Raw genomic sequence first — 15,645 nt, 5'->3', positions numbered from 1 at the left:
AGAAATGGACTGAGGGCATCATGATGTCTTTGAATTCTGGAGCTCCCTGAACAAGGCTTGTCCCTCCTAGCTACTCCATGGGGGCTGATGTGCAAGCCATGGGTCTTTCTCCCTCGGTTCCTTTCCCTGCAGTGCACATGCTGCGTATAACTGTGTTTCCCATCATAAAGCAGGAAGTTGCCCCATTAACTGAAACCTTTCACTGCCTGAACATATTGAACCCGCTGATGTTATGCTGCAGAAAGCGTGTCTTGTCTGGCTTCTGGGGGAACAGGTGTTCCTAGCAAGTCACCCCAAACACATGGGGACGTGGTAGAATGATTGGGACGCAGGGATGACACAACTGGCCTAAGTTTTACAGGCAGAATGGAAGATGAGTTGCTCGACAGGGCAAGGAGTTGAGTGTCGCCTAACTCCACAAGCAGGCGTTTAGAACTCAGTAAACTGAAGTTATGTCTCCACTGCCCCGCAGTTCTGAGTACCGGGGTGGGGAACAGGGCCGGCGCCAGACCCCAGCGCGGCAAGCACGCGCGTGGGGCGGCCCTTTCCCGGGGGGGCGGCAGGCTGGGCCGGCGGACCTGCCGCAGTCATGTCTGCGGGAGGTCCACTGGAGCCCCGGGATGACCGGACCTGCCGCAGGCATGACTGCGGAGGGGGCGCTCGTCCCGCGGCTCCAGTGGACCTCCCGCAGGCATGACTGCGGACGGTTCGCTGGTCCCGTGGCTCGGCTGGACCTCCCGCAGGCGTGCTGCGGCAGCTCAAGCGGAGCCGCCGGACCTGCGTACCGTCCGCAGCTGCGGGAGGTCCAGCCGAGCCGCGCGACCAGCGGACCCTCCGCAGTCATGCCCGCGGGAGGTCCGCTGCTCCCGCGGCTCCGGGGCGCCTCCCGCGCATGACTGCTTGGGGCGGCCAAAAAGGTAGAGCCGCCCCTGGTGGGGACAAATAGCGTGCGCTAGTGTAACCCTCTTCAGCAGGACTACGTTCATGTGAACTAGGAACCTTTTAAAAAAAAACCCTACTTCTCTAGGAAGTTTTTACATGTTTACAAATCCTTGCCATGTAAATATCGGAAACAGAACAATCATTACAACAGTGAGCTTTTGTTGAGAGATTCTCCAGGAATATTGTCATCCGAGCTTGCTGTTTAACAGGGTGTTACCAGGGTTCAGAGTGAGCATCATTACCGCACCTCCAATATGTCATTTCTACTGATCTGATTAGAACTAGGAACCTTTTAGTTAATGCCCACGGGGGGAATTACACACAGCTGCTATTCATGCCCCCACAGCCCGAACTGCAGGGCAGCCGACAAGCCCTCGGAGATAGCCCTTAGTCCGCAGCAGCCAGCGGTCACTGGCAATGAAAGCAAGCGTGTTAATTCCACGGAGCCCTCTCCCCCAGACCTGCAATAGCTTGTGTGAGCCAAGGTGAGGCACACATTGGGAAGGGAGTTTGTCCTTTCTTGCCCCTCACAAAAACCCTTCAATTACTTGCCACTCGTATGCCCAAAACGGCCATAGGAAAAACAACAAACAATGACCAGAGTCACATGCAGAGAACAGAGGATTCATGCCCCCTGTGGCTCCCTCCTGACACCACTTGCTGTGTTGTTCCTGCCTATTCTATTGAACAGCTCCATGGTTACTCAATCTTTTCTTTCCCGTAGTTCTCTTCCCTTGTTCTGGATGAATGAAAAGAGTGAGAGTGGGGAAGTGCCCAGGGCCCAGCTTTTGGGATGCTGCCTGGGCAATGAAATGCTGGGTCACTGAATCCTTCAGTCCACTGCTGATCTCATACCTGCTTGGCTAGTTCCTGCAGTGCTGCTAAATCATTTGCCTTGGATGCTTTTAGAGTGTTCAGTTCTTGCTGTTTAGATTCCGTGTCCTTTTCATACTTCTCCATCCAATATTCTAGCTTCTCTTCCAACTTCTGTGTGGGAGACATACTGTGACACTTAGCACAGCAGACAGAACGCACCGGGAAGGGTTAGTAATGCTACTGACTCATTGCTCTCCTCTGGACTCTTTCCAGTCTGTCCACATCTTTCCTAAAGTGCGGTGCCCAGAACTGGTCACAGTCCTCTAGCTGGGACCTCACCAGTGCCGAGTACAGTGGGACAGTTACCTCCTGTGTCTTACAAACACTCTTGTTAACACACCCCAGAATCATACTAGCCCTTTTTGCAGCTGCATCACATTGATGACTCATTCAGTTTGTGGCCCACTATAACCCCCAGATCCTTTTCAGCAGCACTGCCACCTAGACAGTGATTCCCCATTTTGTAGTGGTGCATTTGATTTTTCCTTCCTAAGTGAAGTACTCTGCACTTGTCTTTATTAAATTTCATCTTGTTGAATTCAGACCAATTCTCCGGTTTTCCAAGGTCATTTTGAATTTTAAACGTGTCCTCCAAAGTGTTTACAGACCGGCCCAGACTGGTGTCATTGCAGATTTTATAAGCACACTCTCTACTCCATTATCCAAGTCATTAAGGAAAATATTGCCTAGTACCAGACTCAGGACTGACCCTTGCAGGACCCCACTAGAGACGCCCTCTCCATTGGACAGCAGACCATTGATAACTACTCTTGGAGTACGGTCTTTCAACAGGTTGTGCACCCACCTTATAGTAATTTCATCTAGACCACGTCTCCCTGGTTTTGCTTATGAGACTGTCACATGGGACTGTGTCAAAAGCCTCACTGAAATCAAGATATATCACATCATCTGCTCCCCCTAATCCACCAGGCTCCTAAGCCTATCAAAGAAGGCAATAAAGGAAGTGGACACTGGCTGACAGAAAGCCAAGGGAAGGGGAAGGAGTGAGCTTCAACTTTGGACCTTTGTTGTCCTAATCCTGAGAGACGTCCTGACCCGACTGAGCCAGAGACAGGAACCCTGATGACACTGTCATGTTCACTGGCTCTGGCTAAATCCCAGAACACAACCTGGGATGTGAGACGGTCTCTCACACACACATTCTCTCTCTCTCTTTTTTCCTTCCTTACCTTCTTTCTTTCCTGTTCCTCTCCTTTTGCCGAATAAGAGTCTGGCTTAGCTGGCCAAGACTGCATATTTTGCAACACTGCTGTAATCCTGTGACCAGAAAGGGAGCTAAAAGCAATGCCCTCAACAGGCTGATGCTGGTACAAGTTTTCCAGCTCTCAGAATGGCTGATAAGACCATGTGCTGGGCCTGTGTTTGTCCAGCTGTGAGGTTGCAAGTGAAAGTCAACTCCAGAGACAGACACTGCATTGTCTCTTTTCCCTTTTGCTTGTGTTTCTTGTTTTGCCTTCAAGGCAATGGGATCAGACTTTAACAACAGCAGGGACAGCTCCAGCTCATCTCAACTAATGTCTCTCTCTTCTCCAAAAAGGACAATTATTACCATCTTTAACACCACCTTAGAGACCATCAGACATGGGTTTTCTTCTTCTAAAGACTCTCTACAGCTTAAGGGAAGGGAACAAGGGATGTTAAAATTAAAACCTTACTTCATATCTTACATTTCAAAAGCTTTACCTGCTTCGCCTCCTTTTTCTGTATCTTTAATAAAAGGTTATAAAGGATTTTTTATGGTATGTTTGCCATGGTACTAAGCAGGCTGAAGTCTCTATAGAGCAAACCCTGAACCTTGTCCAATGCTGTTTAATGTTGAACCGTTTCAGGGTCATGTTAACACCTTTGACTCTTTGGGTCCTTTCTTCCATTTAAACTAATACAACAGACATTGTGGATCATGGGCAACCTGAATATATATAACAGACATTATGGATTGATTGCAACCTGAGTCTATCAAAAGAGTTGTGAATCGGTATTTATCCTACCCCGCTGGATTTCCTCCTGAGCAGACAGGCTAGGATAAAGCAAAAACTGATTGATGACTTCTATAGTGTCTTTCCTTGCCACCGGTGTCCTAGTTTACAGGTGCAGCTCCTGGGCCTGTGAAGCTGTAGTTATATTGCACGTATTAATGCCAGCTCCCGATGCTGCTGGAAGTCTGACCTGTTTGCAATGAATGTACTTTGGGCTTTAAGTTAATGAGCTGAACTTCTTGTGGTGGGGGGAGAATCCACAGCATTTGGATGAACAAATCTGTCCCATCTCAATTTTGATTTGAAGGAAATATATCCAGATTTAAAATAATCCAAAATTCACGTAACCAGTGTTATGCTTTGGGGGCAAATGGTAATTCCAACAACAGTCCTGAAGCTGGCTGAGGGACAGATGGACTTTAACTGTTTTCCTTAAGACACTAACTGCCACCCTAGGAATAAGCTGATGTGATTTTTATAGGTTGCTTCCTTAAGTGCTAATTGAAAACATGAGTCACCCACCATCTGTTGTTGCCTGAGGAAATTTTCAATCTCCACGTGGACTCTAATCTCCTCATCAGTTTTGATCCTCAGCTTCTGTGATCAATAAAGACAGAAGAGGTCAGAGGCTATCTTGGCACGCACATATGCATACACTGCGACGAGGCGCGCCGGCGTGTGACTGCTCGGAGTGATGAATGGACAGCACGTCTGAAAGTGACGTGCTCTTGCTCTGCAGTGTCAATAAAAAGGCAGTTGTTCTATGTAAGAGAGTGAAATCTAGGAACGAAAGGGTGGTGGGTGAGACGGAGGAGCTTGTGCCACCTGTGTGTAAAACAAACCTCCCTTTGCATGGTGAGTTACATGTTGGCTGTTTGGTGGCAATGCAATCTGCAGTCAGCCAGCTCTCGCCTTACTCGCTGGAGATACTTTACAAACGGGTGGCTCTAGGCATTTTGCCGCCCCAAGCACAGCAGGCAGGCTGCCTTCAGCGGCATTCCTGCGGAGGGTCGCCTGCAGGAGGTCCGCCGAAGCCGCGGGACCAGCGGATCCTCCGCAGGCAAGCCGCCGAAGGCAGCCTGCCTGCCGCCCTCGCAGCGACTGGCAGAGCGCCCCCAGTGGCTTGCCACCCCAGGCACGCGCTTGGCGTGCTGGTTTACAAACAGGCCTAAAGACGTGCTTACCTCAATTTCATTGAACAGGTCACTCTCTGCATTGCTGCACTTTTTCTGGGTCTGGTAGACCTGGAGCTCTGTGTCTTTCTTCACATAGCGGCTCTCCATGTCTGTCTTGGCCTTCATCTCTTGAAGCTGGTCTTTGAGGTATGCAATCATCTCATTCCGGTTCTGAGGAATAGGCAGGAGCATATGGGGGGCATAAAAGCGAGCTTCAAAATGCAAGTCACCTCTCAATTTCTTGTGCCCACTACTCCAGGCAAACTCACCTGTGTCCCACCTCACATGTTTAAAAATCATAGGGCTGGGGGCTTCTCCCCCTCATCAAGGCAGGGGGCTGGCGCTGATTTATTGACTCTGGGAGATGGAAGAGAGGAGAGGCTGAGAAGGAGTTTGCTCTCCACACTCCGTAGGGCCGTGTTCAACCCTGGTAGCCTCCATGTTACTTCATCCTCCCTCCTCCCCCATGCGTCAGAGTGTCACCTTCTGATCATAATGCCACTGGCCTCAGCAGAGCTCCCAGCCAGAAGCTACATCACGATAGGGTTACGGCACTGAGTAAAATACATCACAGTGAGGGTGTAATTATCCTCCAAGCAAGCATTGCAGTCTAGGAAGTGAAAGAATTAAAGTACTTCCTTACTTAAAAGTACGCTTGAAAGGGCTGGATTTTTATGAATAAATTGCAGTAAATGTTGATTTCACTGTACACAAACACAGATGAAAAATATGTGTATAGGGTAAAATACAGAAATACTTCTGGAGAAAGTCGAGTTTGATATAAAGATATTTACACTGTATATTCTGCATGTGACATTGACAATTTGTTTTTGAATGGTTATATGATTTGGCTTTTGGAATCTCAACATTTACTGAAATTAAATAATTGTTGTCTGACCATCCCCATAATTTCCCACAGCTCTGAACACCGAAATTGTAAACATTAAAAAAGGGTTTAAAAATAAATATCAATATCTATTGAAATTAAAAAAAAAGAAATAGACAAAATGCGTTTTGCCAAACCCACTTAACAGCAATCAGAATACGCTAGGGGATGGAAATTCACACCTAAGGTACCCAACCTTAATTCTGCCCTGTACTGACACCATATTTGTTCCCATAATATAAGAACGAGGGGCCACCAAATGAAATTAATGGGCAGCAGGTTTAAAACAAATAAAAGGAAGTTCTTCTTCACACAGCGCACAGTCAACCTGTGGAACTCCCTGCCTGAGGAGATTGTGAAGGCTAGGACTATAACAGGGTTTAAAAAAGAACTGGATAAATTCATGGAGGTGTTAAGTCCATTAATGGCTATTAGCCAGGATGGGTAAGGAATGGTGTCCCTAGCCTCTGTTTGTCAGAGGGTGGAGATGGATGGCAGGAGAGAGATCACTTGATCATTGCCTGTTAGATTCTCTCCCTCTGGGGCACATGGCATTGGCCACTGTCGGCAGACAGGATACTGGGCTGGATATGGACCTTTGGTCTGACCCAGTATGGCCGTTCTTATGTTCCCCCAGAGTGTTGTCCAAGTTCAACATGAGCTTCAAAGAGAAACTTAATTTTTAACCAACTGTATAGAAGGCAGCAAACGAAGAGGGAAGGCGTGATTATCTATCTAGACAGGGCCGGCTCTAGACCCCAGCGCGCCAAGTGCGCGCTTGGGGCGGCAGGCGGCTCCGGTGGACCTCCCGCAGGCGTGCCTGTGGAGGGTCCGGTCATCTGGCGGCTCCGGTGGACCTGCCGCAGGCATGCCTGTGGAGGGTCCGCTGGTCCCGCGGCTTGGGTGAACCTCCCACAGACATGCCTGCGGATGCTCCACCGGAGCCGCGGGACCAGTGGACCCTCCGCAGGCACGTCTGCAGGAGGTCCATCGGAGCCGCGGGACTGGTGACTGCCAGAGCGCCCCCCGCGGCATGCCGCCCTGCTTGGGGAGGTGCAATTGCTAGAGCCGCCTCTGTATCTAGAGGTTGCAGTGACAGACAGGTCACCAGGACACCTGGCCTCTAGAGCCCTGATTCAGGAAGGTATTTAAGCACTTGCATAACTTTCAGTAGTTCCATTGATTTCAATGGCTTCACATTAGGCATATGCTTAAGTAGTTTCCTGAACTGGGGTCTATATCTGGCTCTGCCACAGACCCCTGTGTGAGCTTGGACAAGTCACAACCTCTGGGCCTCTGTTTCCCCATCTATAAAAAAAATGACATCTTGGTTGTGAGGGAGCTAAGGTTTAATTCTTTAGCTTGCACAGCATGTTGGGCTCCTTGCATGGAAGCTTTTGTGTAACCAGAGAAACTAAACAATTGCAAAGCAAATTTAAGAATAGGTGAAAATTGACCCTTGCTCTGTTCATATGTGCCACTACTTCTTGGAAATCTTATCAGGGTGGACACTCTACATTTTGTTGCAAAAGCATATGCTCTGAGTGAGTAAGGAGTGCTGAGGGAAAGTAGCTGGCTATGTGCTGTCACCCTTCCCTGCTCACTCTCACTACAATGGAGAGCTGAGATTTCCAGATGCAAGTTGGGTCTGAGCGTGCTCCCCTGGCAGAAGGGACTCCGGAGTTGAAAGGGACTGAGCTGATGGCTGTGGCTGAGTGTGTTTCAAGATGTTTGAACGCACTGGGGAATTGAAGAATGATTCAGTTTAGGATTGGGCTTTTTAGTTTTACTTGGTTTCTCGGGGTAACAGATGAAGATTAGAAATGCAGGATCATAACTAAAGGAGAATTCTCTTTAATATGAAAAGCACAACACGTGCTAAGAATCTAAAGGTCATAGCAGACTAGTCTGCAGTTACGTAAGACTGAGCTTAATGCATCTGGTTTTACTTCTTGTGCCCCGTGCCTTTGATTACTCAATCAGATGCTTCCTGTTTGCTTGCTGTCATGTTAGAATGGGTTCAACATTCATCAGCTGAAGCTTGTGGCTGAAGATGAAACACCGAAGTGCTGCTATTATTTAAGTGATTTGAAGCCCACAGAAAGGCTCATATCTTGTCACTCACGCACCATCATATTCCTTAACTGCATAAACATGGAAAGATCCCACAGGAAAAAGCCTGCTCCATAGCACTGTGTTTAAAGGCCATGAGTCATTTGAAAAGAGTTCCTTTTCAGAAGAGTTTGGAACATTCAAAGGGAAAATCCTTCCTCCGCGCACGTGCACACACACACTCGCTATCCCCTCAGATATAGTCAGGGAAAGCAAACTATGTTATAAGGCTCAGGACCATTAGGGCCCTTGGATGAGGTTTGTGTGTGTGTTAAAGTCATGCAGCCACAATTGTTTTATGGTTTCTCAGCCTGAAGATCGTTTTACAGCCCAAATTGTCATATGACTTGAGACAAGTGATTTTATAACAAGCAGAGACATGACCTATTTATGCTCCATAATATACCAAGGTTATCTGGTAATGGCTTGTATTTTCTTCCGTGAAACAATGCAGGAGGTGGGGGGTTGTTGTGCTTCCAGCAGACAGAAAGGGGAGCTTGTCACAGGGCTGCATTATCAGTGGTTTTCAACCTTGTTTCCTTTTGTGGACCCCTAAAAAATTTCGAATGGAGGCCCAGCTCAAACCCTTCCACTGATAGCAACTGCAGCAGGGTCACACACAGACAGGGGGTCACTATGGTAAGCAAGCCCCAAACCATTTTAAGGCCTTATGTTAATTCAAGGTGTCAGTTTTGACTCATATGACGTAAGAGTGGCCATACTGGGCCAGACCAAAGGTCCATCTAGCCCGGTGTCTTGTCTTCCGACAGTGGCCAGTGCCAGGTGCCCCGGTGGGAATGAACAAAACAGGGAATCAAATGATCATCTCCTGTTGCCCATTCCCAGCTTCTAGCACCGCAAAGGCTCCTAATAAACAAATAAGCCACAACCACCCTTCTCCTAGTCCTGATCCACAGCCCTGTGCTTTCCCAGCCCTGGGCTCGGCACATACAGAGCTCTGCCAATACCCCTCTATCCCAACCTGCAATCCCCTGCTCTCCCAGCCCCAGGATCTCCAGAGTGGCTCGTACAAAGCATATACTTGGCCCCACTGTAATTATAGACACATTCTAACTACCCTTTTATAGAACAGGACAACACCAAAAAGGGCTGAAGTTTGAAACGTGCCATGGCTCCAGCTTTCCTTGAAGATTAGGCCCATTCTATGGCTTGAAAGAAACTTTTTTTGATTTGCCAAAGAGAGAGCCCTGTGAAAATGGCCTCGGGCTTCATCCAGAGCCCAACAAAGTCAATAATAGCCTGTCCATTGACTTAAATGAGCTCTGGATCGGGCCCATGCTGAGCATGCATAGTAGGAAATGTCCTTAACTCTATACAGGTGTATACTCGGGTAGAGAAAGAATGTGCTTGCGTGTGCCATTCTTTAAATGCATACTTGTTTTAAGGAAACTGCAAACTCCTAAAGCAAAGCCAGCAGAGCTTGTGAAGTCTGTAAGACACGTCAGTCTGGATTGTTTCTTTCCCTTTTTAAAAAGCATTAGGAAATTAAATCCAAGGGACAGTTAATGTAACACTAAGGCTATAACTGCAAGGAATGAGGAGTTGCAGAACAGCTTTCTCAGGGGACAGACCAAGATTGTGGCATGAACTCCCATAAGAACTAAGGACCATCACAAACCTCACCACCTTCCACTTCAAGTTCAAGGCAAGTTTCTATGACCTGGCTGCTCTACAGGAAACGCATGGGGGCGGGGGTTGTAAAACAAAATACTACACAGCACACATTTCTCTTCCCTGCAAGAGGATGAGAGAACAAACGTGACAAATGTTGGTCTTGCTACTCTGAGCACCTTCTAGTAGTGCATTAATATTACGGTGATGAGCATAGTATAAGAACCTCTACAGAAAAGAATGAATAAAAGCTAAGTATCCAATCTAAATGTTAACTTGGTGTGCGTATAACCTACTCTCCTGCACACACCACGTTATATTCTTGGTTTTCTGCTAAAGGTATGTAGCCTACTATAATATTTATTGCTCCAAAATGTATACCGTAAAATCTACAGGATGTGTAAAGAGTGCAGCTGGACCTAAACGTTTTCATTGCCTGACTTTTTGATACTGACAGTGCAACCTTACGGTTACATTAGCACAGGTTTTGGCATTCAATAGTTAATAATCATAATCTGTATAGAATATCACCACTTCATCAATGACAAAGTAAAAGGAAAATGCTACAAAAAATAAGTGACCACTGCAGCAGCTCTAGCTAAATGAATAAATCTTACTCCTAGAGCTGAACTAAAGTGATTAATGATGCTGGTGCACAAAGAGAAGGGAAAGAACAAAACGAGCCTTGTTAATTTCAGCTCTATTAGAAATACAGGTGAATGAGGAATCAACGTTTGCCAAAAGGACAGAATCAGGAGGGAAGAGTATTTGAGACTCATTACAGAGAATGAGAAGAGAAAAACAGCGGAATAGCCCTGTGAGTTATTAGTTAGTGTCTTGTTAAGAACAAATGCAGCTCAGAACAAGAACATACAAGGAACAAACCCAGAACAGGGAATTTTTGTTTACTGAATCCATTACTTATACCTTCTTGGTTTTGTTTTCTCTTTCACGCTCAGTCCAAAGACTGGAGACTGCCATGGGGGCTTTAGTCCCTACCTCCCTCTGTTGTTGCTGCTCAAAAGGCTCCATAATCAACATGCTTTTTTTCCTTTTGTAAACTAGTTGGCAATGTGCCAAATCATGAAAGTCTCAGTAAAGCTGCCTATCAGAAATTCTTCAATGGAATGAACAGAAATCATTCTCCCAGGGAGACCTCATCGGAGCAGGTTATTTTTTAGCAATGGGAAGAAAACAGGATTTGAAAGTAACTTCCTCTTGATTTGTTATCAAGGATCAAGCTATAGGGAAACTCAGGAAGAGGAGTTTAAGCTGGAAGGAAAACGACTGCAGGCCACACTCTGTGAGGCTGATTGCAAAGACGGAAGAAAGGTACGAAAAGATCAGAAGGTAAAGGCTGAAAACCAGAGAATCATCACCTACAGCAAACGCAAAAAAGTTTAAGGCTGAGGCCAAAGAAAGCTCCAGCGGGTGAGGCACGTTTCCTAGTACTGGGAAGAGTTGTGGAAACTACCTTAAAACAGAAAAGCATGTGTAAGTTGGGCATACAAACACTGTTGGGCTTCTACAGCACTGACTTTGGCACCAGCTCTGCTCCTTATGTGGGTACAGTGCATGGAGAGCTTCCCAGCATTACCCTATGGGTGACCTGAATCTGAACGGGCAGAGACAACGTGCACTAAGAAATGGACAAAATATAATCCTCAAGTAACTGCCACACTACTTGAGGCCAAATGAAATAACTAATTTATTTCTTCTAACTGCCAAACAGAGGTCAACAGACTTTTAAACTGTTCCATTTTCCCCCTTAGGGCCTGAATATAGGCTTGAGTCCAGTTTCAGCAGCAGAAAAGAAATATCTATTAAGTCACACATCTCCCTTTTGCAGACCAGTCTCTGACCTCAGATTCCTTTAGATGCAGTGCCAAACTGAAGACACTGAAATCCTCTAGAAAAGCAATCCTCACTCTCCATTTCTCTTGGAAAACCTTTGAGCTCCTGTGTCTGTCCTTCCTTGGTTCACTACCTATCTTGTAACCATTTGTTCCTTCAATATTGCCTTCAGTGGTTCCTCCTTTCTGCAAGGTTCACCTGGGTTCTTTTTGTCTCCTCCTTTTCTTCCTCCTACACTTACCCCAATTTATTTCATCTACCCCCAGTTGTCTCTTCTAGCACCTCTATGCTGACGACTCTCAAATCTACTTTCCACTTCAACATTTCTTCCTGTCTCATTGATATCACGTTTGGAGATTCTGCTGTTTCCTCAAACTATACACAGTTATATCTGAGCTCCTCATCTTTCCTCCCAAACCTTCTCTTCTCTTCTCCAATGCCAATATGATCCTTGTCAGACTTGCAACCATAGGGGCATTTTTCAGTGGCTCTTGCTCTTCCAGGCGCATCTAGGCTTCCACCAAGTCCTGCTGCTGCTTCCTCTTCAGCTTTTATAAAAAGTAGGCCTTCCTCAATGTGCCTTCAACTTGAAATGTTTTTCCATGCCCAAGTAATCTCTTGGCTCAACTACTGCTAAATCCTCCCCTCTGGACTCCCTGTTTTCCATCTCGCTCACCTCTAGTCCATCGAGAATACTGTAGAAAAAATGACCCTCATTTGCCAGTCAACCAGATCACTCCTTTATACAGATCTTCTCCTGCCTCCTTCTCACCTACTGAATCAAGTGTCAGAGTCTTGTCCTTGGCTTCAAGGCCCTGCCTGGCTCTGCCTCTATCTCTGCTGGTTTCTTTTCGCACACCCCTCACTCCATCAGTGTGCAGCAGCATCACTCTCTGTTCTTCATGCTTTCTCCCTTATGCCTGGATCAACCCTTTATCAGAGAACATTATGTCCCCACCATCTCCATTAACACCTTCCTTAGAACCTATTTATTCCACTAGGCCTTCAAATGCTAATCCCTGTGGTATTATGCCATCCCCATCCCAATTAACACCATCCTCTGGGTTTCCCACTGTCTGATCTGTGTCTTTTAGATTGTAAGCTCCCTGATGAAAAGACTATTATAGCTGTACAGCACTGATCGGTGCTTTAACAGTAATTAACAATCATTCACCACCCAGAACACTGGTGATGTAGCTACACTTGCTCTTGTTTTGTGTCTGTTTTTCCCCGCCTGCCCCAAAATGAGAGAGTGTTACTTGTGTGCTCACACCCTGTCATCAGAGACTGTGAACCACCCTAGGAAGGAGAGGTCCCAGTCTGGGCATGCTCAGTAACACATTTCCTCTCTAGCATGCTGCCCATCTCAAATATTCTCACCTGAAGTTCTAATTCCTTTTCTTTCTTGACATCTTGCAGCCATTTCTGGAGGGACTTTATCTCCTTCCTTCCTTCCTCCTCCCTAGAGGAAAAAGCAAAATGGAAAAAACCTACATTCCTTGAATACAGCACGAGAGAGTAGGGTTAGCTTTCCGCAGGAAGGGGACTTCCTCCCTTCTGATGCAGGGTTGCACCTTACAAAACACAGCCCTGCTCCTCCTGCTTTCGCTGAGAGCTTGTAGGTTGGAAAGCTCCCCAGGACTCTGCAGTACCACAGGGTGAGCCACCTTTCCTTGGCTGGTTAGCAAACAGGCAATTTTTGTCCACTTTAAGCTTCAGGGAGGCTATGTATCTGAAAGTCATAAACTGGGATGTCATTGGAGCACAGATGACATGGTAAATAAAGCCACAGTGCAGTGATGTATGGTTCATGTACAACTGCTGAGCCAGACAGGCAGGACTGATTGGGAGTATGAAGCAAAAAATGCAGAATTCTTCCAACAGAAGCCTGTATAGACTCCACAAAGACTTGATTTATTTGGTTGAGAGAGTAGAGGAAGGAATCCTACTATTTGGGGACAGCTTCTTTACTATTCAGGAGCAGTGGTGATTGACCCTGGGAAAATGCCTAACACAACCCTAACCTGATGATGGTGGTGTGGAAGTTAGACTTCCTCTCCTTCTCTCTCTGCACAGCTTGCAGCAGGCTCTGAAACGTTCCTGAAGTCTGCATTTCCTGCAGAGTTTCTGCAATCACATCGCTCGCATACTGCCTGCCAACACGAACAGGGAGGAACACAACAGCAACTTAGACAAAGATGTTATTTTCTGGCAATTCAATGCCTGGCTCAAACATACAGGCCCCGTTATTGTTCACTGCTAAAAAAAGTTACAGTAATGTAATGTCCTGCTTTTCTTCTCTTCAGGTTCTTACACCAAACCCAAGGCTTTTCGTCTACACTACACAGTTTTGCTGGCATAGCTATAATAACTAGGGGTGTGAAAAAATCACTCCCCTTACCCACGCCGTCAAAACCTCTGGTGTAGACAGAGTTATGTTTCCCACTATAACTCCCACTTGTGCATCTGGAGTATTTTGTAGTATGGTGGAGGGGTTATGTTTATGCCTTAAGACCGTCCAGTGTGGCTGAGTTATCATTTAACATTTATATTACAGTAGCACCAAGAGGCCCTACTCAAGATGGAAACCCATTGTGTTAAGTGCTGTACAGGCACTTACACAAACATGGTCCCTGCCCTGAAAAGCTCACAATTTACCAGCATGTAGAATTTCCTGGTGCATATGTGATTACATTCTCAGTGGCAATTCTGCATTCATTTGGGAATTTTTTTTGCACTGAATTTCCTTGAACTCCTTCATTTGATTTTGCTGCTTAATTATACAGGCCAAGATTTTCTAATACATGTGCCTAACGTTAGACACACAAATCACCTTAAATCAATGAACTGCTATGTGATCAGCACTCTTTCAAATCAAGCCATCTAATTAGGAGCCTAAATATGGGCTAACATCATGTTCCCTTTTTAAAAAAAAATCTTGGCCGTGGTGTTCATTAGCTGTTCTGTAAAGCAGGATGGAGTGCACAGCAGTAACAGTGCTACAGTGGCATCCTATGAAACACTAATTGACTGAGCTCAAGAGACAATGCTCAGCCTGTTTAACTAATTTCACTAATAAACTAATATTTGCTAGAGAAATTGTGATCCCAAACATTAACACACCAGTACTGGATGGCTCCAGGGATGAATTATTGTGATGTCATCTGTCTGGATTCTATTAAAGTGACCAAAAGTCATTAACACTAGGCCATACTTTGCAAACCTTTGAGAAATTAGTTGGTAGTGTCAGTCCATTTCCTAATGGACAGGTATCCTAGTTCCCAAACCACAGTAAATGGCCTCCTTGTTGTGTCAGTCTAAGCAGAAGCCAGAGTCTTGAATGGGTCTTGAAGACTAAACTCCCTATTCCCGCCAGGTAATATAAAAGGTAATAATTGGAGATATACCAATCTCCTAGAACTGGAAGGGACCTTTCAAGCAGGACCTTCACTAGCAGGACCAATTTTTGCCCCAGATCCCTAAGTGGCCTCCTCAAGGATTGAACTCATAACCCTGGGTTTAGCAGGCTAATGCTCAAACCACTGAGCTATCCCTCCCCCAGGGTTGAAGTACATTAGCAAGGAGGAGGGAAACATATACCGCTGCTATCTGTTCTGGAGATAAATGAAGGGCTTCATAGTCGTCAGGTCTGTCATCTGGCACCACTAAAAGTCAGTCCTCTCTGATCACTCACCTATCAGCTTGAACTTTTCTGAGGTTATCGGAGGACACAGCACTCTGTTTTGCAGCCCTACTAAAAAGATGATTGGCCCTTTTTAGATCTCCACTCGTCTCCTGCAGCTGCTGCCCCAGTTCTGTGAACTTCAGTGACTCGGAGGGAACTGTTGGCCTGTTCTCTGACCTTGCTGACATGAGCTGTTCAAACTTAACCCCCAAGTCCTTCTGGCTCTTGACGATTTCACTAATTTCTTGGGCATCAATCTACAATGGAACAAAAGAGATTTACGTGCATAAGGGACAGAAGAGAAATGAAAAACTCTGCAATGTTATGTAACAGAAGAGGAAAAAGTTTTATGCACAGGGGCATAGGCCCATTGAGGTCAATGGGACTATTCAAAGTGTGTAAAATTAGGCATGTGCAAAGGCTTGTGCAGGACAAGGACCAACATGAAGACTGAGGAGACAGAAAGGGTCACCTTATCGGCTAGTT

General features: G+C 46.1%; 1 protein-coding gene across 3 annotated transcripts in view; it reads right to left on the bottom strand.

Moving 5' to 3' along the window:
* The window catches only part of IQCG (IQ motif containing G), a 38,145-nt gene that overhangs the window by 10,059 nt on the left and 12,441 nt on the right, over positions 1 to 15,645 (bottom strand). For 2 of the 3 annotated variants that reach the window (XM_045029144.1, XR_006581981.1), the window contains exons 3-8: positions 15,169 to 15,416; positions 13,499 to 13,627; positions 12,855 to 12,936; positions 5,000 to 5,161; positions 4,338 to 4,412; positions 1,798 to 1,953 (exon numbers count right to left, since the gene is read on the bottom strand). In XM_045029144.1, coding sequence (XP_044885079.1) covers positions 1,798 to 1,953; positions 4,338 to 4,412; positions 5,000 to 5,161; positions 12,855 to 12,936; positions 13,499 to 13,627; positions 15,169 to 15,416 — 852 coding nt within the window. The remainder of the gene's footprint in view (positions 1 to 1,797; positions 1,954 to 4,337; positions 4,413 to 4,999; positions 5,162 to 12,854; positions 12,937 to 13,498; positions 13,628 to 15,168; positions 15,417 to 15,645) is intronic. The other variant, XM_045029146.1, reaches the window with a different exon arrangement.

This window comes from Mauremys mutica, chromosome 9 (genome assembly GCF_020497125.1).
Source record: "Mauremys mutica isolate MM-2020 ecotype Southern chromosome 9, ASM2049712v1, whole genome shotgun sequence".
In the NCBI taxonomy this organism is placed as follows: Eukaryota; Metazoa; Chordata; order Testudines; family Geoemydidae; genus Mauremys; species Mauremys mutica.
Note: the sequence above shows the minus strand (reverse complement) of the source record. Positions and strands in the feature narration are given on the sequence as shown.